A 23,797-nucleotide genomic window follows, 5' to 3' on the forward strand; every position below is an offset into this window, starting at 1 on the left:
TTTTTACCTTTTTTGATTTGCTTATTGTATACTTGTGTGTAAATATTTCTCCATTGACTATTGTTATCTTGGTCACTGAAGTTCGACTTTATTTCTGTAATCTGCTTTGTGATTAAGTCATCAGGGCAAATGCTCTACCAAGTTTGTTATGCTGTTGTTTATTTTCCAGTAAACATGATATAGTTGAGGGTCTGTTCAAACAACCAATGACCAAAAAAATTTACATCAAAATGCAAGATTTTTTTCTATTGATCAGTCCAACTCTTTGATATTTCAAAGCAAAACAAGCGTCTTGAGTAAACGTGATATTTTTTCACATATCTTGCAAGTAACTGGAAGAAAGCCTTTAAATGTTTTGGGCAACACACAGTACACTATTAGCATGTTAAGTCTACTTAAACTAATACAGAAAGGAAGAAACAAATGTCTGAAATAAATTCAGTAATTACCACCTCATGAAATCTCAAAGACAATATAATCAATGAAATAATGAAAAGCAAAACCATCAGGTTGTAAACAGAGGAGGTAATGTATTAATTTACTCTTGCAATTAAATTGTCTTTTATTCAATCTACATTTTACCCTAAGCTCTTGATAGAGCTAAGAATGAGAAGCCAACCCCTGATTCAACCTTTGAAGCAGCTCATTGATTTTCTTCATCAAGATTGCAAAGAATTACTCAAACTAAGATTAAATTTGGTTAAACTAAGACATCTGTCAAAAACTTTTCGAAAATGTTTATTAACACAAAAGTAATGATCTGTTGGATTTTAACATATTTCTTTATTACCCAAAAACATGTTTTCATACAAATAATCAATTACAAAAATTGAGATTTTCTTTACTAACTGAACTGAGACTTGGATAGCTATAGTAATAAACAACTACATTATTAAGGGAAATTATGTTAAAATACACAACACCAATTCACTTTTGAATGCAAAAAGCTGCCTTAAAGGCACAAAGTGAAGCGTAAACAATTATCAATTGATTGTTCTGAAATTCAGTGGAAGGTTGTCTTGATCAATCCATACCACTATGACGACATTATCAACAACGGTTTCACAAAGATGGCAGTTTCATGGAAATAATGATTCCAAAACCATCGCTGGAATGTATGACACCTTGTGAAATATTCTAAAGCAGTACAGTTAATAGCATACTTAACAATTTTTGGTTCATTTTACACCTCTAACTACTTTTTTCTCTGTTTGAAAGTTGACAAATTACAACTCATTGCTTAAATTTTTAATTTACACTATTTTGAGCCTATAAAAATATTGGTAGTAAAAACAAATTATTTCATAGCGCAAAATTCATATAAACTTCACACAAGTTGCATTCAAGATAAAATAGGTAGTAAAAACTTGTAATGGTATAAATATTCAAATTCACTAAAAATGGTTTTATTTTCAAGGAATGTGCAGTGGCAATGGTGGAAAGTTTGAGAAAATTAAGAAATTTACTTAAATAAATTTTGTAAAAAATCTTTTAGTTTTGTTAAAACAGTAAAACTGACACAGATATACATTTTTAATAATATATAGCTTGGAACTTGGGTTCATGTGAATTCAGCTGTTTACAGAAAAATATTTGATAAACTTAATATATTGACTCTGTCCTTTTGTTTACTCTGTCTGGGTGTTCAATTGAATAAAAACAGTAAAAAATTTCATCAATCTTTGCCAAATCTTAGAGATTATGTAGCAAACCAAAATCTGTCATATTCTAGGTTTGACTTGTTAACCCTGTAAGCCCTGGACTGACTTTCTTAGTGGCAGTATTGCAGTGTCAAAGGAGACTACATAAAATCATTGAATCGCTGAAGATGTCATGCAGCCTTGATAATATAACCTACTGAAAGTTTCTACACCATCACAAAAGATGTTATTATATATTTTTTTATTTCCTTCTTTGTTGTTGCCTATGATCCAGCATAATGGTGTAACAGGAGGGTGTGGATTGCCCTGTGTCTTCTAAAATACACCAATGTAATGTAGTGCCACCTATTCCTTTTAGAAAGTTTCAGTTTTGTGGTTTTAGTTTCAAGTAGATAAAATTATATCCTCTAACCAAAGAAACTTGTTAGGCAACTTCAATTATAGCTAATAAGGTTATGTAAAAAGAGGAAAGGCTACTCTTTCCTACAACCAGGACCCATCATGCATGCATTCCACATGACTTTGGTACAATGTTCATGTGCGATATCCCATTCTTACAAACACTGAAAAATCAGTGAACTTGTTAACAGTACACCAATGTACATAACAAACACACTCTGTAAATCTTCAAGTACCAACTGCTTGTTGACAAGTTTTCCAGCTATCTGCCAGCAGATGAAGATAATTTATTGCACTCTTTTATAAGATCTGAAAAGTGAAGAGGAGTGAACCATGCTGAGAAAAAACCTTAAGGACATTAAGTAAAACAATGAAATGTATAATAGTTTTGTGCTTAATTTCCACAGATCTTTAGTATGATTCTTCTTCATCTGAAGTGCAAATTTCATCAAATTAAACTTTAGACTCAATTCAATGTCTTTGAAATAGTTCAAAATCAATGCAAATATGATAAACAGTGAGACAAATGTTCTACTTGAGCCTCTTCAAATGCCCAACAGACAAATCAAGCTAAAAGTAAAATGTAAACATTACTAGAAGTGATGGCCAATCAAGCCTAAGTATGATTTTCACTAGTTGCTATTTTACTAAGATTGCATCAACATAGCTGCTAAGATACATACTGCATGAACTTCGACCTTAAACTGACCTCTCAGGTGACCTTCTGCCTCATCACCTCCTTCGCTTTGTACAGTATTACAGTCCCAAAATCCTTCTGATGTCCAAGAATTGGAAGATGTCATTAACACATTTTCATTGCTTTTCTTTTCATCTATGCAGAAAATGGGTAAAGAAAGAAATATATATCGAAAATTTAACTTTGTGCATTTCTCTTCCCTTGGCATATTTATAGGTTTAAAGTCTGTGGGCATAAAACTATTAAAGTTAATTCCATACAAACTTTTCACACTATCACTAATGCACATATAAATATTTACTTTTTCTTTCCCTTAATTATGTGAATATTGTGAAACTAATATCACATAGGAGAGGTAATATGTTAAGGTTTTGAGACAGTGGCATTGTGAGAATCTGAGATGTGGAAGATAGAACTTGCTTATCATGGCCTCAGACACAGTGGCTTACCATGTTTAGTACTGGTAATAGCTAAATGAAATGATCAAATGAGGCATGTTGACATTCGAGGGCATCTAATATGTATGTCCAAAGCATCAACTTGTGCATGACAAACTTCTACAAACAGCAGTTGTCGTATGAGCCTGGTTAGGTTACAACAAAACAATTTAATTTCGCATTTTAGATAATTGTCATCTCTATGGTACACTGACAATATGTTTCCCATTGGGCTTGGCCAATACACTACAGTAGGAAAGCCCTAGTCTGAACATAACTATGAAAATGCTCCTTCTCTCTTTCTTGGTCATTCTACTAATTTGGAATACTAAACCTGCCTTTTTTGGGGGGCAAACTTACCGTTAACATCTCTCTCTAACTCGTGCAAGAGCCTGAAGACTTCACTTCCTCTTCCTGTCACTCTCTCACCATCCAGACTCTTCAGGTTTGGGAACATTGCCAGGACATTTCTCTTATAGAATGCATTTTGACAGATTGGATTCATGTACTCCTGAATTGGGTCTTGAAATCTCAGGCTCTCAAGGCATTGTAGCTTGGTCAGACCTTGAAGACTATCAAAGCTTGATAACCAAAAGATGGAAACCATTGCCATTAAGTCGAGCAGGTACAAATTATGAGCAACACTCACATCAATCAAGTGTCAGTTGGTTAAATAATAGGTAGTACGAATGAGCTAAAATTTGGCAAAATAACTGAACCTATGTTTCAGGATTGCTTGGAAACAAGTGACCTATATCAAAACTGTTTCCATCGATGGGTGGGATGTTGATGGAGGAACATGCTGTAGAGTGCTACCACATATAGATTAAGTCACTTTCACTCACATTAATGCAGTAAGCTATCTGATTTAAATATAAAAAGCATTCCTTGTTTAAGAAAATTTTACTTTTACCAGACACAGACATATCATACGTTCTTATTTTATTAGTTCATTAGTTCTTAAACATTCATTAGTTCTCTTTTTAGTTCATTACTTCTTAAATGTTCATTAGTTCTTAAACATTATGCATTTCATTTAGATAACTCAAATTCTACCTGCCAAGCAAATTCCCTGCAAGGTTGAGGGTCTTCAAACTCTCTATCTCCTCAAGGTGATCTGAAAAGAAGAAGAAAAATATATATATAAAATCACATTTATAAAACGAGTTTTTTTTGAGAAATAAACAAGCTTAAATGAAGGTAAACATGTGGCCTATGATCAGAATTCATGAAAAACAAAATTATAGTTCTCCTCCACATTGTAAAGAACAGGGCAAAAACCCACCAGTTAACACAATGTTAGCATTCACATTGTGGATAAAAAGAGGAATAACTGAATACATTTCAATATTTTTATTTAAAACTATGATGGACCAAACTGTGGTATAGAAGTGAGTCCATATTTGTATTAATTCTTAATAGGAGATCACAAATGTCTCTTTGCCACTAACTTCAAAGAGTTACTCAAAACCATATTAAAAGCATATCAGGTGTGTTAGGGAGTGCTATGTAATGTAATATATTTATACATAAACACTGATTGATTCTTACCAATGCATGAAATAGAGTTGGCAGCAAGGTTCAGATATGTAAGCTGCTTCAGTTTGGCCAGAGGCTTCACATCACTGATGACGTTTTTACTCGCATCCAACTTCTCGAGACAGATGCAGTCAGATATATCTCCAAGGTTTTCTATTTCTGAAATTATTCAACAGCAAAGAGTTTTGACTTCTAAAGCCTTGTAACAGATAACTATGGACCACATACTGTACTCATATGGTGTATTTTGTGTGTTCCATTCATCCCCCTTCCCATTGGTAAATGTTAACCTACTGTAGTTGCTATTATACTATCAGAAAATATACAGTGGAAAGTACTCAAGTTTATTCGAGATAAATATAGATGATGCGAAGTATTAAGTAAGACACATCTTCAAAATACATTATTAGACTTAAAACAAGCTCAATATGTGTACATCAACTTTTTCTTTTTTTCAAGACATATCTTCCAAGGAAACATAGAATATTTCAAATGACCCATTTTACCAGATTTTGTAGTCAAAGAGTAGTTTAATGTGTGTATTAAATGAATTTCATGAACGATAGAAAATTTGATAAATAGGCAATTCTGAGCTAGGGCAGCCTTAGAATAAGTACTTTGTCTGTATACAGTGTCAAATCTCAGAACATTGACCAGTAAACAGTAAAATAAGAAACAGGGAAATTAATTACTGGAGAAAATTTATAAAGGAAGTTGGCATTGTTTTGGAGCCAGGTTCAAAATGACTTTGTAACTAGAATAAAACATGAGCAGATCAGATACAGGAGATAGGATGGTGGTGTTATGTACAGTTATCTAATAAACATATGTCTTCACTGTGCAAATTAAGTTTGGTTGCTAAAGTAAAAGAAGATCATTCACACACTTATTCAATTCTTACATCATCTGTTGTCATTGTTACTTTTAATTCAGAGCTCTCATAAAAGAGCAATCTATTGATGATATCATTGTTATGATAATTTCAGTTAATTATCCAAATAAGGAGACATTACTCACTCAGCTGAGACAGGTTGATGAATCTAATACTCTCTAGGTCAAACTCTCCACTTAAGGTCTTCAAAAGTTGTTTTGAAACAATTTTGGTATCAAGCTCTAAGGAAGAAGATGAAAAGGAATTATACATTTTCAAACCAATATCTGTGAAAAATACTGTTTTCATGAGCTACCAAGATTTATCTTTCACTAATTTAATTTTGGTCGTGGCTGTTTAGCCTACCCGATTATAGAGTGAAAAAATTGAAAATAGCATTCTTCCTAAATTCAACCAATGACAGTCTGTGAACTGCAACCAATGAACATGGAACGATGGGGCTCAGTAGCTTATAGGAACTACCATCCTAAGCCTATATAAAAAACCAGAAAGCCGAAAGTAATATGCGATTCCTTGCCACACTTTTGTATGCAGGGTTTGGTTTCTTTCAAAAGAAACTGTTTTCATCAGGAAGAAACTTGAAACCAGCATACAAGATAATAATTTATAAATGGAATATGTTACTGTCAATCTACGAGGAGAAAGAGTGAGAGTAGCAGCTCCCAGGTTTAATATGCGGTCTGAACAGAATTCTCACAATATGTACACACTACCATGCCACACATCTTTTGGGGTCACATAAGGAGCCACATACCTGAAATATGAATTTCATCCTAGCTTTACCCTTGGATTCATCCATTTTTAAGGTTTCCAGTCTTTGACCTCTGTTAATCCCAAATACCATTGACCTCTGGAGAGATCTCCTGGGTTCTTGTACTCAATAACGGGGATCCACATTTTATCAGGCTTTACTTGAATTGGAGTTACAGTGTTTATAAGGTTTGTAGACTATGACATCAGATAACCTTTAATGTATTGATTGAGTAACAGAGTCTACAAGGTTTTCGTTTTTGCCATCTGTTTACAATGCAAGGTGTCACAGACATATACGCACACATACATTTATATAGACAATGCCATCACCATAGCAAAAGATTCCTTTTGCATCTGGCAAAGAATCAAACGATGATCGAGTGTATTTAAGTAAGAGTGCCATCCTTTATTATATAAACTGATGATCTGGTAAATAACTTATGTACCTGTGGCAGTAGTACCACCATAATTTAAAACTCAGCTGTTTCTGTTGAGCTGTGTCAGTATGTGTGACTGTGAGTGCATGTGAGAGTAAAAATTGCATTCGAAACAGTGTTTACAATTTTACTTTCAAACACGGCAACTAGCCTAGTGTCTATAGGGTATCTGTGTAGCAACATATGTTTACCACAATACCTCTAAATTTGTAAACATGCGAAGGTAGGCACCTGTTTGGATATTATCATACACTACTCACTACTGTACTTCGTAGAACCCAGCCCTGTACTGTAGCATCGCGGCCTAGCCTAAGTTACTGAGGTGAAAGACTAAGACTGAGTAAGACACAGAGAGTACAAACGTAAGAACTAGGCTACCATCATTTCAAACCATGTAACACAATCAAATCTAGCGGATATCATTCCATAATAAAAAAAGTTTAATTGTAAAGCAAGATGTACCCATTTAATAGGATTCGTTCATCTTCAAAACATATTCTGTGAGTGTGACATGAGACTTCAAAACGATCTCTTCTTAATCAGCTAATGTGATGCCTGGTCGTTGCCAAGGGTCCGATTCAAACATTTTTAAATTATGTACAGCTCCCTCCTTTCTCGAGGGTACAAGGTAAACATTGTAAACATACACACCTGTTCCACTATTTCAACCTTTGCCATGCAGCAAGTAGTACAAACGCTTTCTCCAAAATAACCAACCCATTCAAGTTACTGATCAGACCGTGTTAGGAGTTCTCCACATCTAGTCTAGTTTTATTTCACGAACTTACAGTAGGTACAGGTTCATCAGCACCCAGAATGGCAGAATCACAGAGCATATTGCCTCGGATTATTTACGTATTCAGTGGGAAAAGAAAGTCTGGTAAAGATTTTGTGACAATGCTGCTTCAAAAACGGTGAATAGAATCTTTATTAATTTATCAATCTCAAACAGTTGAGGTTTAATTCATAGACTAGCATGAGTCTTGAAATATCATTAGGTAATAACAGTAATAACCTGTAAGGACGTATAACAAGTTTGCTTTAGTGAATTACACACAAACTTCCATCCTAACTAGTATAGTTTTAGGCCTTGGCTACAGTATGTGATTTAATGTATCTTTACCAAGACTTAAATTTGATGTCATGTTAGTGAAACTTGTCAACTTTGTGTTTCGCATTTTCGTCAGCCGTAACAGGATAAATTTATACAAATTTGAAGGGAATGGCGCATTGTAGATGAACTAGCACCCTAAGTCTACAACTCGCCATTCCCATCAGCACCAGCGTAAATTTCTGACAAATTACAAATCCACCCCCCCCCCCCATAAAAAGCAGTTTTTTTATGAAGTTTTTGATGGAAAATAGGAAGTAATGTCTGTGTGCCAGCTACAGTATTCAAATAACCAGAAACATTTTGTCTCCACAACAGGTTTGGTAGCAGAAGCATAATACTACGGCTTTCAGGACCTTTGAAAGAGCAGTATGCCAAGGTAAGTGTTCTCTCACAACACTGTTGGTTTTATAATCCATGCTTTTATCAAAGATAATTGCTCACACATACCTTATTTTGTATCGAGTTTATCAGTTACGTACAAATAAGTCCACGGCAGTGTGGCATGACTACTCAAGTGTCATGCCAGAAAAAGGTAGAAAACAATATTTATGTTGTGATGCAAAATGGACAAGTTGTTATACAAACTTGTCCCAAAGATGTAGTAGGTGTTTACACAGGAACAATATAGCATTTTATGAAAGAGCCATTAGGGCTGCTACACAAATTTGATGACTAAATTATGCCCCTTTGATCAATTGCTATTTTGCATAATAATACTTCAGTGAAAAGTGGGAAGAGAGAAGTCACTTTTAAAGGTCCTACAGATAATGATTCAAGAAGTTTTAGATCTGCTAAACGGCAACAAAGTTTCAAAAATGATTACACACTTTTCAACATTCCTTTGACAGTTTTTGGAAAAATATATATATATTGGCATTCTATGCATAGTATTGCGACATTCTTTGTGTGAAATCACACAGTTTTTTTGTTCATGTATACTGAGCGAGACAGTCTTCACTGAATTTAGGTATGAGCAAGTGATGCTTCTTTCTCTCTCTAAATAAATATTCTATTGACTTACAAGTGTTGATTAGAAGCAACGTCTTCTGTACCTTACATAATACTGTAGTTTGCAGTGTTCAAATAATTCTATGCACTCTATTTTCAATGACCCCTGTTGGCAATGTTGGCAAGTTTCCAGGTGATACAACGATTACCATAAATTTAATCAAATAGTGACGTTTGTGCTATTTATTATCTTTCAGTATGTTAGTCTAACTAAGCTGTTTTGTCAGTCTGGGCTATCATGATAGCTTTTTTTTCTTCTCAAGTAATATTCAACAAGTTCAAACATTAAATTGGTGACCGAAACAAGATGCCTTTAGTACTTACAGTAGTGTGCATTATTTTCTGTGGTATGTTACACAGTTCGTCCTTCATACGGTAGAAGAAATTTCTCTTTGTTAGAACTGCCGAGCTATTAACTATACTTATCACTGCATACATTTTTCTTTTTCCTTTACCCATCTCTCCGTAGCAACACAACTTAGATTATAACCGTCTTCTAGATGCCACAGAGTACAAGGAGCAGCACAGGGCAGCTATGATCAAATGGGGAGAGGAGATGCGTAAAAAAGACAAAGGTTACTTCTGTAGACTTGCTATCAGAGAGGCTGAAAACCATCACGACGTCTGGATCATCAGTGATGCGAGAAGGAAGAGTGACATTGAGTATTTCAAGAAGGAGTACCCTAAACAGATGGTTACCGTCAGAGTAGAGGCAGACTTAGAAATAAGGATGAGAAGAGGATTAGTGCCCACGAAAGGTGAGATATGGGTAAGGTTTACCCATACTGATCACAGCCCTTCCTCCCACACCAGCATCCCCTCCCCCACCATCTCAATGGTACGGTACATGTACATAACCACATGTACGTTAACAAGTTATTTGTAGAGATATTCATCCTTAGCACAACAAGTCTTTGGTCACTGAGCACTAGTTAACCCAGTGGAAAGTCAGATCACATTGCATGGTTGAATTATAAGCAATCATTTTAGAACAACTGTTTGTGCCCCCAAATGATGTTTTATTGGATAACAGGTCAATTAGTTTGCTTTGTGCCCTTCTCTCCCACCCCCACTCTCCTCTCCTAACATACAGTACCTATCTCCCATCCTTACCCTCCCCCCCCCCATCCCCCACCATACAAAATATATCACTGCAATGATTGGTGAATCATGACAACCTGGCTAGCAATAGTTTTGAAATAACTGAGAATTTTAGATCATCATGTACACACTCTACTCTGACACACTGTTATCATATTGAGTGCTACTTGGTGTCTGGACCACAACCAGCACATTATATAGGCTGGTTTGTGTTAGACTTATATATATATATTCTGAGTTGAGCAATCCTCCCTCTTGCGAGACAAAAGATCCACTTGACTTTATGGAAAGCGGTTGGTACTGGTTCCCTGATCCAATTAGCTTGACCTTAAAAGTTACACTGTAAAGCCCTGACATGGTTCTGTATACCAATTCAATGAAACTCTCCACCTAGTGAAGCGAGGCACGATTAGCTGGTCTATATTCTCATTAAAAATATTTAATGACAATATCAGCGTCAGGCTTCAGCTCACTTTTAAGTGCACAAAAAGAGCATTGAAACCTACATGGATTATGCTATCAGGGGGAAACATGTTTTGACAAGTTGGAAATATTTATTAAAGTAAGAATAAACCTCCAGATGTTAGACATCTGTTGATGGTGCAGGAATTTTGGAAATTAACCAGAATTTTCAAGATTGATGCCCGGATAAAAATTGAAAAAGAGAAAAGAAAAAAGATGTAAAGATTTTCGACTAAATTAGCAACATCTATTTAAACATCCATTCGAACAAATGCCTCCATCAGAATGGTTCTTCAAAATATTAACACAAATTACATTACAATGTCCAATTGTAGGTAGGTACAGTGCTGTAGTTGGAAGTGAGAAAAGACTGCATTAAGGAAACTCTCTTTTTAATAAAATTTTGCAAATCCTAGATAGTGTAATGATAACCTTTTGAGTGAACCACCTCAGAATGACCCAAACTTTATAACTAAATATCTTTACGTCAACAATATTTATACTTTATATTAATTTTCTATGTTACCTTGTCTAAATATTGTCAATTAAAAAGTAAAATACCATTTGGTGTGTGCATTAATACAGGTGGATTACTCCCTCTCCCCTCCCGCCCCCTTGTTCTTGCAAAGATGCGATAAATGCTTCCCTCATGAGAGTAATACCTGTTGGCATGTGCATTAACATTGGTGAATTTTTTTCCCTGTTTAATAAATATTTGTTATTTATTGCTTCAACATTTCTCAGGTATCGATGATGCTCCGTCAGAGTGTGGACTCGACAAATACTCACCTTGGGATGTAATGATCCGTAACAACGGCGGCCAGGAGCAACTTCACCTTGAGAAACAGCTGGAAATATTGGCCTTCATGGCAGAGAGGACAGAGAAGGATGATGGTGATGATAAAGCAAGATAACCCAGGCAGGTTGAAATTGAAATCCAGATGCAATACTAACCTAAGTGCAATACTAACCTAAGTTTTATATTTATTTATATATATATATATATATAACTATATATATATATATATATATATATAACTAAATATATATATATATAACTAAATATATATATATATATATACATATATGCTGGTCCATTTATATTCTAAGGCAGGGTTGTCCAACCTACGGCCCACGGGCCACAGTCCGGCCCGCTGCAGGGTTGCGTCCGGCCCACCAGAGATGCTTCTACGGTGCAAAATTTTAGTGAGCAGATTTATTGATAACAATTTGAAGCTATATAATCAATCATTCGAACCTTCTGGGTCCAAAAAACTGCATACAGGTCAGTTTGTGTGACACTCTCAGCGGAGGGGTGGGGGGGGGAGGGGCGGCTGGACTTTATTCATCTGTTTTATCAGGAAGGAAAATAAGTCAGTGCGCTCCGCGCGCAGTGCTCACATTTTGTTGCCTTGGGCTTCGGGCAAAAAATCGAGTGTAGGGTTCATGCGGCCCCCTCTTTCATCATAATTATTCCATGTGGCCCTCCTCCGGAAAAGGTTGGACAACCCTGTTCTAAGGGATTAACCGAGTAAGTTTTAAGCAACATGGAGGATTGAAAAGAAGTGGAAGCACCAAGAGTAAAGTTAAATTTATGTGGAAGAATAGTTGCATATGTATGTATGTATATGTATGTATATGTGATCTTCCCGCAAGCAGGAACTCGCGAAAGAAGCCATGGAGGCTTATAGACTCGCAAGCTGACCGAAGCCAATCTCTCGGCACACATCCATTTAACGTCCATGTCGGGAAGTTGTTATTGAACAACACCCTTGCCAGACGACACACCTTGCTGTCGGCGGGGAATCAAACCGGGGATCTCATGACTGGGAGACGCCGGCGTTAACCACTAGGCTATACACTCCGCCATAGTCAGATATAGCCTATCATGGATGCGCAAAACGTAAAGTCTGCAGCAGCAGTTTGGAAAATATGAAACTATTTAGTTTTATTGCCTAAGATCATACAATAATATGTACAGATTTGACTTGTCATGTCTTAAAACTGATAATGTCATTTGGAGTCCGAAGGGAGTAATCAATTCAAAGATATTTGAAATTGATGTTTTTGCACAAAACATTACTTATGCACTACCATCGATGGGCTCCTGATTCAGATTTGTATAAACATCCTGAAAAACTGTTTGTTCTTGACTGACAGATAACCGAGCTGTTCATGCTTTTAATTCCTGTGCAAATGGAAAAAAAAAACACATATAAATCTTCACAGAAAAACAATTTGATATTTATTGATATCCCTCATACTTTGTCAGAGGATTTTATTTCTGGTCTAATCATTGAACTATAAAAAAAATTAGATTTGCAGGTAGGAGCGTAACATATATCTCATTTAATAATTATGTAAAAGATGGTTTGAGAATACAGTTGTACAATATATATCCACTTGTAAAAGTGGCGGTTGCACCATACATATATATAAACGTATATATATGTATATATATATATATATATATATACTGTATATATATATATACGTATATATATATATTTATATATATATATATATATATATAATATATATAAATATATATATATATATGTATATATATATATGTATATATATGTATAAATATATATGTATGTATATATATATATATGTATATGTATATATATATATATATATATATATATATATATATATATATATGTTTATTTATATATGTATGTAAATGTTCATGCATCGTGGCCATGATCCATATAGGAGATAATAACCCTCTTATTGAATGAATCTCTGTGTAGCCCCATTTTAATCCTACTAATTAAAGTACTCCAAGCCACTTAACCATTTCTAGAGGCAGGTTGAAAGTGGCTTTAAATCTCCCATTAGACACAGGTACCTGTGGCAGTGGTGGGTAATGGTGATATGGTGATTTTGATGAAGCTTTATTGATTTCTCTGTAAATATCGAGCTCAATTTATAGTCTTTCAGGTTTTCTTTTGTCATGATGCTTGAATCTTTTCTTTCTGTAATACTTTATTTTAGTCCTTTTTTGTTGCAAAATGCTAGTTTGGTTCGGATCACCCCACTGCACTTGACTTTTCAATAGTCAAATTCTTTAAGTTCTTTATGTTGAGAGTTCCTACCAAGTGGTAGACACGCAGCTTTGTGCAATGTCAGTTTTCATTTCACCAGCACAGTAAGCAGTACACATTCTTTACAATAAGTGTTACCCATGTCAGTGCAGTCCAGCTGGGCCGGCTGATCCCCCACAGGTACCCTGTGCCCACTTCTGGAGAAAACATGATACAACAGAAGATAAGAACACAATCTGTTTCTGTATGTAACAAAATGGCGATGTGAAAACACGTCTCTGTACTGAACACTCCTCTAAGTGCAATGAGCCTTCCCATGGACTGCTTATCTCTACTCTACTCATTTAACACGTAATCATCAGTGATTCTAGTCAGTGACTGTTGACTCTATGTGCCCATGGATACTAACTTGCCTGACATCAACCTATCACAACAACCTCTCCATCTCCTAATATGTACCTCCCACCCCCAACTTCAACTCCTGCAAACATTCTAAGTCAATACGTATTCCATATTGTCTAAACATTCTTACCATCTTTGGTTTCCCTACTGGTCTCATCATCAGCCCTACAGAGGCTAAATTCCTGCAGATATCTATTTCACTCCTGCAACTATTCCTAATGTTGTAATGACTCGATTGATATCACACTCGAGTCCCAAGTTAGACTTGACTTGAGTCTTTGCCTACAAAAGACTGGAGTTGACTCGGAAGACTGTCAGATCTCTGACCGGGTTAAAGGTCAAATGACATTCAAGACTAAACTTGTGACTTATTGTGACTGGACTCGAGTCATGCCCTTAAATTCTGGTTCTAACTGACTGATATGACACTAGTCTGTTACCAACAATTAATCAACTTCTTACACTTTAGGTGCTTCATCTCTGCAAATTAAATCTAGCACTAATTTGTGTTATGCATCTCATTTCAGTACTTGAAAGAAGAATATAACAGAAAAACAGTGCTATATTTTATCAAATATTGATTTTTTTATTTCATTTTTTTTGGGGGGGAGGGGGGTGGGGGTTATTTGCATAAGATATCAATATGTTCATATAAACTAATATAATACCATGAACATAGAAAATCACATAGTGTTTACATGTTTAATCACATAGATTTGGATTTTTTATATTGGTTTAGTTCCCTGAATATATAATAACAGCAAACATAATTCTGGCAAATGAGTTGGAAATGCCTCTTTTTTCTCTTATATTTATATATTATATTTACATAGAAAATGATAGGTTTTTTCCAGGAAAATGGGAAGCAGGTGTTGTAAACCAATATATACACAGCAACCATACATGATGCATCATGGTACAACTTGAAATATGGGTGGATATTAACATTAACTCTCAGTTTGATGTGGTAGGTGCTACTGCATGTGTATAATTTTCTGACTAGCATAATTTTTGTTTTCAAAGTTTTGTATCCATTCATGTATACAGTTGCAACCCACCACTGTGATGTATTACACTTATACTAAAATTTATATTAATAAACACAATATTTTCTTGTTACTATCAGGTGTTACTTTAAATTATTCTTTCATATTGATGAAATTCATTTTCACAAGGAATAGCTTGGTAGTTTAAATTTGCATAGCATTTGTGAGGTTGTTGAAGCATGTTAAAATTGAAACTACTACTGTTCTGTATGCAAAGACTGCACTATTGTGTAGCATTTTCTCTAACTTGCATACATTTTGTTACAGTTGCATTCTGTCTCTAATTTCTTTTTTTTTATTTGTAAGGATGTCAGGGTTTCTTTTTAAGTGGTATATTGCAATTCCACAAAACGAAATAAATATTTGAAAATGGTGATTTCTTTTGATATGATCTCATTTTATTTTTCTATGGAATACATGTTATTTACACGATTGAAAGAGCAAGTTAATGGACATAAAACAGAGTCAGGAGTCCTGCCGTCTTACTCTGCCCGCTCCCCTTCCTATCCCTTCCCACCCAGGCCTTTCCACATCTTCTCTGTTGCAAAGATGATCAAGAGAGCTTGTAGATAACTTCATAACTTTATCAGTTCAATGTTGGTTGGTTGTGATGTTGTAAACCTAAATAACTTCACACTTACTCATGCCTTACTTTCGTCATCCACATTATAACTCATTTTAAAATGTTTCATATAGTCTTTGACTGATATATCTTACAATGAGACTGTCACCCTTACTAAAGAATATTTTGAAACTCATTTGTTGGGTGCGACAGTGTTGTTAACTGCAGGTGCTGTGAAGATGCAACCATCAAACAAATTGGCTTATCTAAAGTTATCTTCAAATCTTTCAAATTGATTGAAAAAAGCTTTTGAAGCAAACTGACACACCAGTCCGGTATCTTTCTTTCAATGTGTGTGGGCACCAGCATGTCTACAGTTGTTTTGTAGTATGTTTAACAGGAAAATAGCACTTAGATCAGTGAGTTATTACAGATACTAAAAAATAAATGATTCAGATTAAGAAAATACACATTTCTTCACAGAAATCCCACTTAATGTTTTCATGATTAACATATTCACCCCTGCGAAAGTAAGTATATACCAATGATACCATATTACAAAACTAATAATTCTGCACTTATTCATTTACGCATGATACCTTGTGTATTAAGCTGATCGTAGTCAGTTGCTTTAAGAACATCCCAGTAATGCAAGTCTGTGATACATTTGAGGGTGTCTGGCCCTATCATTTCAGAGACACAATCAAAGCGGTCAACTATAATCACATGTCAATACTTCGCATTAACCAAGACAATATTTAATTTCAGTCATAATTTTGAATACGGTCACTACATTAACCAGACACATCCAGCTTTGTACGATTGCTTTGTACAAAAGACTTGCTCTAAATGTAAAGAAGAACTCCTCAAGTTTACATAGTTGATTTGCAAGACAACTTTGGTCAGTTTTGACATACTGCCTCACAGTGGAATGTACAAGAAAACTGGAGCAATGGCCTTTTAATACATAACAGATCTCAACACCTGGATATGGGCACCAACACTCACACTTTATTGGCTTGCAGAAAATACCGACATATCAGAAACTTAGAAAACCAATATATGCACCGTCGACAAATCTACTGGTCCGACCAAAACATCTGGTTGGTGTGGATGTTCAAGAGATCACACAGGAAGTACAAATCAGTAGCTTCATCACATCTCTTCTCGTTCTGAAGGAAGTACACGCTCTGATTTTAGTCTTAAATGTGACATGGACGATTTCCTGATCTCACGAGAGGATAATGGCCGTCAATCTTCATCGCTCAGTCCCTCGATCTCATCTTCGGCACCACCGATAGCCTTCCAGAAATTAACGACGACCTTCTCTGCGTACTTCTTTCTTTCTTCAGGTGGAAGGTGCGCCGCTTTCTCTGTGGAGAAAATAGAAAATGTCAAGAATTGCAAAATAGTTTACTAAATAAAACAATATTTCTTTATAGCAGCTGCCAGTTGACCTCAATTGGCCTTTCTTATATAAAGAACAAACTTCCAGCGCAATCCAATAACAGCTACTGAAAGCAGCTTAGACATTTGCAAAGGATGTCTCTTGCTGTGTAAGAACTAAATCATTGCATTAATAAAAAAAAGATTTTTAAGTAACTCCAAGAGATTATGGGTTTTTTTTCAGGACATACATTAACACTGAGCCTAAGCCTACAACACTGTCATAATTAACATATCTGCCTATTCCTCTCTTTTTTACAATGAGTTTAGTATTACCACTATCATGGATTCATTGCGCTAATTTCACTAATATGCTTTCTTATGAGGATGGCAAGAGGTGGGATGGATGGGGGGGGGGGTGACTTCATAGGTCTGTTGGATAAACCAGAACAGCTACATTAAATTTTGCAAAAGTTATTTTTGGCAGGTTTGAACCATATAGTAGCTGAAAGAGATTTTACTACCCAACAGAACAGGACTGTAAGCCTAGAGTTCATCACATCGAAGGGCAAACTGTTCGTTGGCACATAAGTTACTATAGACATACCTTTCATAGATGCCATCTTGGTAAAAAGTTCTTCAAAAGATTCGCCTCCCGGGTCTTCGTTACCTAGCGCCTGAAATAAAGCCATGTCTTCATCCAATGTATTGTCTAGAAGAAAATTAAAAATATTGCCATGTTAGATTATAGGCAAAGGATATACTTTGTATAGGATATACTGCAAAGCATTGTGATCAACATGCTTCAGTGAGGAAAAATTACTGCAATTCTGACTATAAAGCATTTTTGAAGGTAATATGAGTGTCCACTTTTTGACATTAATTAGCAAATTTGGGAAAAATTTGTTAACTAACAGTGACAGAGCCATCTCTCTTCTTGTTAAATCACTACTATTTTTGTGTGTGATATCTTCACTCATAAATTTGATGTACTTCTACTACCATTTGATGATTTCTTTAAGCATTAATTTGCTCCTCCCCAATGGTACTACCTAACCAGGAGAAAAATTGACCTACCACTCCACCTCCTAATATGCACCCTCCCACCCCCAACTTCGACTCCTGCAAACTTTTAAGTCAATAGGTTTCCCAAACGTTCTTACCATCTTTGGTTTTACTGCTGGTCTCATCATTGGCCCCTCCTCCTTTATCTAGTCCTGCTGCTGAGTTTTTATTTGATGTCATCTCGCATTCAACAAGGGCATCATCAGCGGCTGCCTCACTGTCTGGTAACCGTTGGTAACCAGCTTCCTCTGGAGATGGCCCATCCTCTTCTGGATCATCTTGAAGACCTAGTTTTATCTGGAGTTGTCTAGCGATTTCCCTCTCATCTCTATCTACTCAGAAGAACAAGGTTTAGATGGTAAAGTAAGTTTTAACAACAATTTGATTGTGGCAGCTAAACAATGCTATGCACAATTGTCTTTCAATTTGCAACATATCAAAGGTCAAAGAAGCCTCATTGGCAAAATGAGATGGCACCAAGGAGTGCAACCTTTCACTTTACCTTTGTTGTTCTGTTGATATTTTCATGGTTAATGTAATCAGTTTCTGCTATCGTCAACATTAAAACCTTTTGGATTTTAACAACAAGATTTGCACACATCACTTCTTAAAATTCAAGAATTTGTGGCTCTGTGACATCCATTTGAGACTTGCTCTAGCCATCATGTTGCATATAAAAGTGCACCACAACCTGATAGTTAATTGTTGCTTGGAGTAAGCTGAAGTTAGATGAAGATTGAATGAATCATTCATTTGCATCTTCATCTTTAAATAAGATGGTTACAATAAAGTCTCTTTAGGTTAGGTTGATACCATTCGTTTTACCCCTTTTTCAAGTTATGTCATTAACTAAAGGATTTATATTGCCATATTTCAAAGTCACAGCATTCTTTCAAATGCAAGAGTCTCCTTTTGCCAAACTTAATGTAAGATAAATTCAAAAGTGAGATTCTGTTGGGAGCAGGAGTTACCTTTCATTTCAAGGTTAGGCCAGTTATGTGCATGAAGGGCCTGGTTGATTCTGTTTGATCCATACGGCTCCTGGAATTCATCTGAAAATTGAATTTCAAATGATGCTATGTTATATTTCGAAAACAGATAAACAAATTTGAAGTTTGCGGTTATCAACTTTCAATTGTACTTACAAAGCTTTGCGCCAGTGCAGATGTTAACAGAGTATGTTGGTGGTATTCATTAAAGGTCTGGAGCCGGGTGTCAAACTGAAAGAAGGCCATGAAGTCTATTTGCATACATTTGTCCAACTACATACCTAAAGCCTGAGCATAATTTGGCATACACTTCAAAGGTTTCCAAATGAGCAAAGGAAGCACTTAATTTTAATTAGTAGAACACAAAGTGTTCAGTGGTCAACAATAAAAGTTGAATAAAGCATCTAACATTTTTTCATCCAGGCAGATCTTATACAGCTTTACCAGCCGCTGGGAAAAGAAAACATATCTCACCTTCATCCTCTTCATCTTCATCAAACTCTGACTTGTTAAGCTCAACTAATTCAAAGGAATTATCGATGCACCATTCAATCACCTCTCTTCTTCTTACACCTGTAAATTAAAATCATCGTTGACACATCTCATTCATCATTTGTTCATAACCTTGTCATTTTGTACAAAAGTATTAAAGAGGGTGTGCCGTCTCAATCCTTGCAGGATCTTATTCAAAGTCTAATCACATATTCAAGCTTGATATTTTCACAGAGCAGGAAAACCTCCAAAATAGATATCTGATCAGCCATAAAAGCAGCAAACATGAACTTAAAATTTAAAATTATTTATAAAGGTTTTGACAGAATAATATCATAGGATAACTTTTAGGTAGAATTGTTTGGCAATGTATGTGATAGTTAAAGAGCCTTTTAGCCTTTGAAGAAGATCCTGCTGGGATCGAAACGTCACGCCAACTTACTTTTACACATTCTACTACACAGGCTCTCTTGTGGATAAGCAGTTTGCTAACAGTTTTATTTTATTTTGACTATAGTTAAACTAACAGTTTTATTTTATTTTGATTATAGTTAAAAGAGGAAAGATGAACTTTTTAGAGAATGACTTGCAAATACATTTACTTGTTTCTGACAGATATTCGTAGGCATGATGTCAGGAACGTTCCTTAAAATTAATGAAAAAAATAAAAATATAAAGTATGATTGAACAAGCCATTTATGACATGTTAATACTGATTAATACATTAAACGCTCAGACACAATTGACTCATGAATCTTCAGTGTATTAATTAAATGGAACATTCTATAGCTGGTAATCAAATTGAATATATTACACTGACAGGATACACTCACTGTACATGGTTTGCTGTTGTTTGTTAAGATCAAAATCTATCTTATACCTACAGGCTACAGCTTAACTGCTACAACAGCTTGCATAAAAATGTTATCGCACAAATTTACAGTTTATCTGATATCTTAGAAGACTTTTTCTTGAACCATCTTCCAACAAAAGACGGTACTTAATGTCACACAATTTAGCTCAAAATTAAACTCAATTTTCCAATACGGGCAGTATTCGCACACTGATTCGGGAGTACTTTATAAATACCTCCTGCTTTAGTAAATCCATGGCAAACTATGATTCTTGTGGCAGGATCTAGATCCTCTATATCCTTCCAATACTTCTTAGCTTTGTCAAAACTGATTGTCTGAAAAGAGAAGCGTAGAGGCACTATGTCAACGTTCATTGCGATGATTAATATTATCAAAATATAAAATCATTCTGTTATATTACTTCCTAATCCCTTACAAATAAAACTAAATCATCAATTTATTATTGTGATGGGAAATTGAAAACGGTTTTCTGTGACAGTGAACACGTTTCTCATGGTGACATCAAAGTTAGGAGAGGTTTGTTTACCTTCTCTCAATCACTCTAGAAAACTTGGCAAGGTGACTCATAGAAGCCTGGTAGTGATCATGTCGTAACATTGAGTTTTTATCTGCCTTTAGACAGTATGTTGACATGAGTGATTTACTATGAGGATGCACCATATGAAGTAACAGAATACAATGGTAAATATTGTCTTTTGAAGTTTAAAAGTCAGCAAAAGTGAGACCTTTTTAGCACAATATCTCCAAAAGGGTAAGCACTGTATTGTTGGTTTTGTACTTGCATGCTAAAAATTGAGTAGAATAAACCTATTGTTCTGCAACAAAAGGTTAAAAGGTCAACTCAGGTTGGACTGATATTATTGAACACACTTGCATCTCATAAGGGGATACTCAATCAGTTCTTGTACCTTGCATGTGGTTGACCCATATTGACTACAAAGAAAATCTTTGCCTTTTGTGGAATTCAAGTCATATATCAGCTTCATGTTAAGTTTGCATATTTATGTTTTAATATTACTCAGTGTAGCTAAAAGTATGGACGGGTTCAAAGCTACATAATTGTGAGTACTCTGGCATGTCAAGTTCTGACAGGTGGTATAAAAGCACACTGTTATTTTTTGATCTGTTACAGTGTGGTTCTGATGTGTCAGATGGTCTACATACATTGCACACATCGAAACAGAATTGTGTCAGAAAATGTCAGATTCGATACAGGATTCAGAATATTATATCATTGCATCCTCCATGCATTTGATTATTAACAATAACATTGTGTCAGAACCCTTACTGACTAGACACTATATATGTGTTGGGACTATGAACAACTCACAAACAATTTACTGATCTTACCTGATCATCAATTACCGAGACTATGGCCTCGATTTCGTGAGGAATGAAAGACGTGTTTGTTTCTTCCTTCAGGTGACAGAGAATTACATCAGCAAAATAGTATTTATTATCTATATGCCAAAGATATCCACAAATGTTCGGATCTAAAGATTCCTCTTGATTTGGCAATTCATCATCTTTTCTGATAGCTGAAAAAATAGCAGGAAATTCAATGTGTAAAGGCTGTGGCTTGTCACTGCAGTGCTAGTGCTACTTTTGTCTTTAGGTTGCATATAGGCTATGCCTAGCCTAGGAAAGGCTATGCAAATTACAAGACAAATTGGCTACTGTTGCTGAACCATGTTTTAAAACTTGTGGTCAAGCCTATGGGTCGAATGAATCACAATGTTTATTACACTTATAACAGCTAACAATGAAGCTGAAATCTGTATGAAAGTGTACCTTACGCTGTCGACCAATTGGGACTCACTCATTTCCTAATAGGCCTATTTACTGTACTTTCACTGACCTGCTTCCAAGAAGCACAATTTGCCTATATATTACTGTTTCATTAGGATACGAATCAGCTATGTTGGTTTTTACCTTGCCACTTGTCATTTCTAAAGTATATTTGCACTTAGTGGTCTAATAATAACATACCTTTGATCAAATCTTGGGAAGAAATATTTGTCGAGAAATTCGCAATCATTACCATGGGGGCGGCCATTTTGATTTCCAGCTTAGTAATTGGTTGCTTGTTCAGAAAGGTCATCCCCAACATATGGTATTACTTACCTTCCATAAAAAAATAATACACACGTGATGTATTTTTAAAATATTTTTTATTGTAAAAATTATATAAAAGCTTTATTTACTTTCCCAAATTACTCAAACTAAATTGCTAGAGCCTGTATAATGTATTCTAGTTGACCAATCTGTATTACAACATTTTTGCTAGAGCCGTCATTTCGGCTCGAACATTTTGCAAACGGGTACAACCAGAACTGCGTATTGTGATCGGCGCCCTCAGAAAGAAAATATGTTCTACTACCGACATCCCGGAACTTGAAGACAAGAGAGCAATCCATGGCGTTGCCATAGAAATTGATCAATTTCTATGGAGTTGCAGATCTCATCTCCTCCATGAAGGAAGTGATTGTTGGGTTACTTCTTAATGCATCTGCTTGCTATATATCTTTGTTAATAGGCTACAATGTTTTTTAATGCAAGGCATCAAGTTTGGGCCAATATCACCTCTGACTTACCGTTTTGTCCTCTCAACTAACCCTTGACATCCAAAAAGGTATATTCTAGTATTTGTCTCATCATTCTCTGCATATCGTGTGGTTTAATGGTAAATTAGACCTAAATCGTATAGTCTTAATACGCCTCCGCATATACAAGGTGACGTCAAAACTACTTTGCTGTCCGGAGAAGACCCCTAGCTAGATCTCCTTCATGGGAGCCTGCTTCGACGGCACCAGCTTCGCCCCCCCCCCTTCTGAAATCCTTGATATGTTCCTTTTATAATATATCCATATCTGAATCAGTCGAGGTAATCATAAAATCTCCGACCCCACCCCTCCCCCATCCACACTTAGAGACATCCAGTGCCATTCACTCGCATGAATTATTTTAATGGAATTTGTGATAAAATTCCATGACGTCTATAAAATATTTGTATAAGGCGATTATTATGTACAAATGGCGGTCCGATTTCGCGGAGAATGAAATGTTGTTATACGGTATAACAGGCCACTACATAGTGTCATATATCCATATAGAAGTGTTTTCCCGGACGGTAAGCTCATATATATCGGACTGATGAGGATGAATTGGGATCGCTACTGTCATCTTCTGCCCTAATAATTTAAAAAAAAAATTATCGAACTGCTTATTAATTTGTGGCTTCACTTTGTTTGAAACCCACTATACATAACATGGATAGACGTGTTCGCTCACTGGGCACGTATGGCAAGCCATGTGGGACAAACACTGCGTAATATATCTGCGTATTAATTGGAATTTATACGCATATTAATTGGAATATATACGCGTATACATTATCAGCCAATCATATGGCTTAAATATATCCGCG

General features: G+C 35.5%; 3 protein-coding genes across 3 annotated transcripts; 1 reads left to right on the top strand and 2 right to left on the bottom strand.

Annotated features, from left to right (window-relative positions):
- Nucleotides 1-272: 272 nt before the first annotated feature.
- Nucleotides 273-7,436, bottom strand: LOC139978497 (leucine-rich repeat-containing protein 61-like). Its single transcript, XM_071988780.1, has 7 exons — nucleotides 7,278-7,436; nucleotides 5,751-5,846; nucleotides 4,746-4,892; nucleotides 4,251-4,311; nucleotides 3,555-3,775; nucleotides 2,770-2,892; nucleotides 273-2,369 (listed from the first exon to the last, which is right to left on the bottom strand). The coding sequence occupies exons 1-7, from the start codon at nucleotides 7,279-7,281 to the stop codon at nucleotides 2,323-2,325; spliced, it is 699 nt and encodes a 232-aa protein (XP_071844881.1). The 5' UTR covers nucleotides 7,282-7,436; the 3' UTR covers nucleotides 273-2,322.
- Nucleotides 7,437-7,563: 127 nt separating this feature from the next.
- LOC139978498 (phosphomevalonate kinase-like) lies at nucleotides 7,564-11,535 on the top strand. The gene is made up of 4 exons (XM_071988781.1): nucleotides 7,564-7,729; nucleotides 8,245-8,305; nucleotides 9,407-9,695; nucleotides 11,245-11,535. The coding sequence occupies exons 1-4, from the start codon at nucleotides 7,632-7,634 to the stop codon at nucleotides 11,412-11,414; spliced, it is 618 nt and encodes a 205-aa protein (XP_071844882.1). The 5' UTR covers nucleotides 7,564-7,631; the 3' UTR covers nucleotides 11,415-11,535.
- A 3,030-nt stretch (nucleotides 11,536-14,565) lies between these two features.
- On the bottom strand, nucleotides 14,566-22,513 carry LOC139978499 (alpha- and gamma-adaptin-binding protein p34-like). Its single transcript, XM_071988782.1, has 8 exons — nucleotides 22,360-22,513; nucleotides 21,721-21,908; nucleotides 20,585-20,684; nucleotides 19,478-19,576; nucleotides 18,986-19,066; nucleotides 18,113-18,346; nucleotides 17,557-17,661; nucleotides 14,566-16,936 (listed from the first exon to the last, which is right to left on the bottom strand). The coding sequence occupies exons 1-8, from the start codon at nucleotides 22,478-22,480 to the stop codon at nucleotides 16,815-16,817; spliced, it is 1,050 nt and encodes a 349-aa protein (XP_071844883.1). The 5' UTR covers nucleotides 22,481-22,513; the 3' UTR covers nucleotides 14,566-16,814.
- Between the last annotated feature and the right edge of the window lie 1,284 nt (nucleotides 22,514-23,797).

Source organism: Apostichopus japonicus, chromosome 13 (genome assembly GCF_037975245.1).
Source record: "Apostichopus japonicus isolate 1M-3 chromosome 13, ASM3797524v1, whole genome shotgun sequence".
Lineage (NCBI taxonomy): Eukaryota > Metazoa > Echinodermata > Holothuroidea > Aspidochirotida > Stichopodidae > Apostichopus > Apostichopus japonicus.

Bases quoted from the DNA above. Each gene is read 5' to 3' on its own strand.
- LOC139978497 (XM_071988780.1), bottom strand. The intron at 2,893-3,554 runs GTAAGTTTGCCC...TTTTCTGCATAG, and splicing joins GTTAGAGAGAGATGTTAACG to ATGAAAAGAAAAGCAATGAA. The intron at 2,370-2,769 runs GTCAGTTTAAGG...TTCACTTTTCAG, and splicing joins GGCAGAAGGTCACCTGAGAG to ATCTTATAAAAGAGTGCAAT.
- LOC139978498 (XM_071988781.1), top strand. From the start codon at position 7,632: ATGGCAGAATCACAGAGCATATTGCCTCGGATTATTTACGTATTCAGT. The intron at 7,730-8,244 runs GTGAATAGAATC...TCTCCACAACAG, and splicing joins ACAATGCTGCTTCAAAAACG to GTTTGGTAGCAGAAGCATAA. The intron at 9,696-11,244 runs GTGAGATATGGG...AACATTTCTCAG, and splicing joins AGGATTAGTGCCCACGAAAG to GTATCGATGATGCTCCGTCA.
- LOC139978499 (XM_071988782.1), bottom strand. From the start codon at position 22,480: ATGTTGGGGATGACCTTTCTGAACAAGCAACCAATTACTAAGCTGGAA. The intron at 18,347-18,985 runs GTAACTCCTGCT...TCTTCTGAGTAG, and splicing joins GCCTAACCTTGAAATGAAAG to ATAGAGATGAGAGGGAAATC. The intron at 16,937-17,556 runs GTATGTCTATAG...TTTTCTCCACAG, and splicing joins CAAGATGGCATCTATGAAAG to AGAAAGCGGCGCACCTTCCA.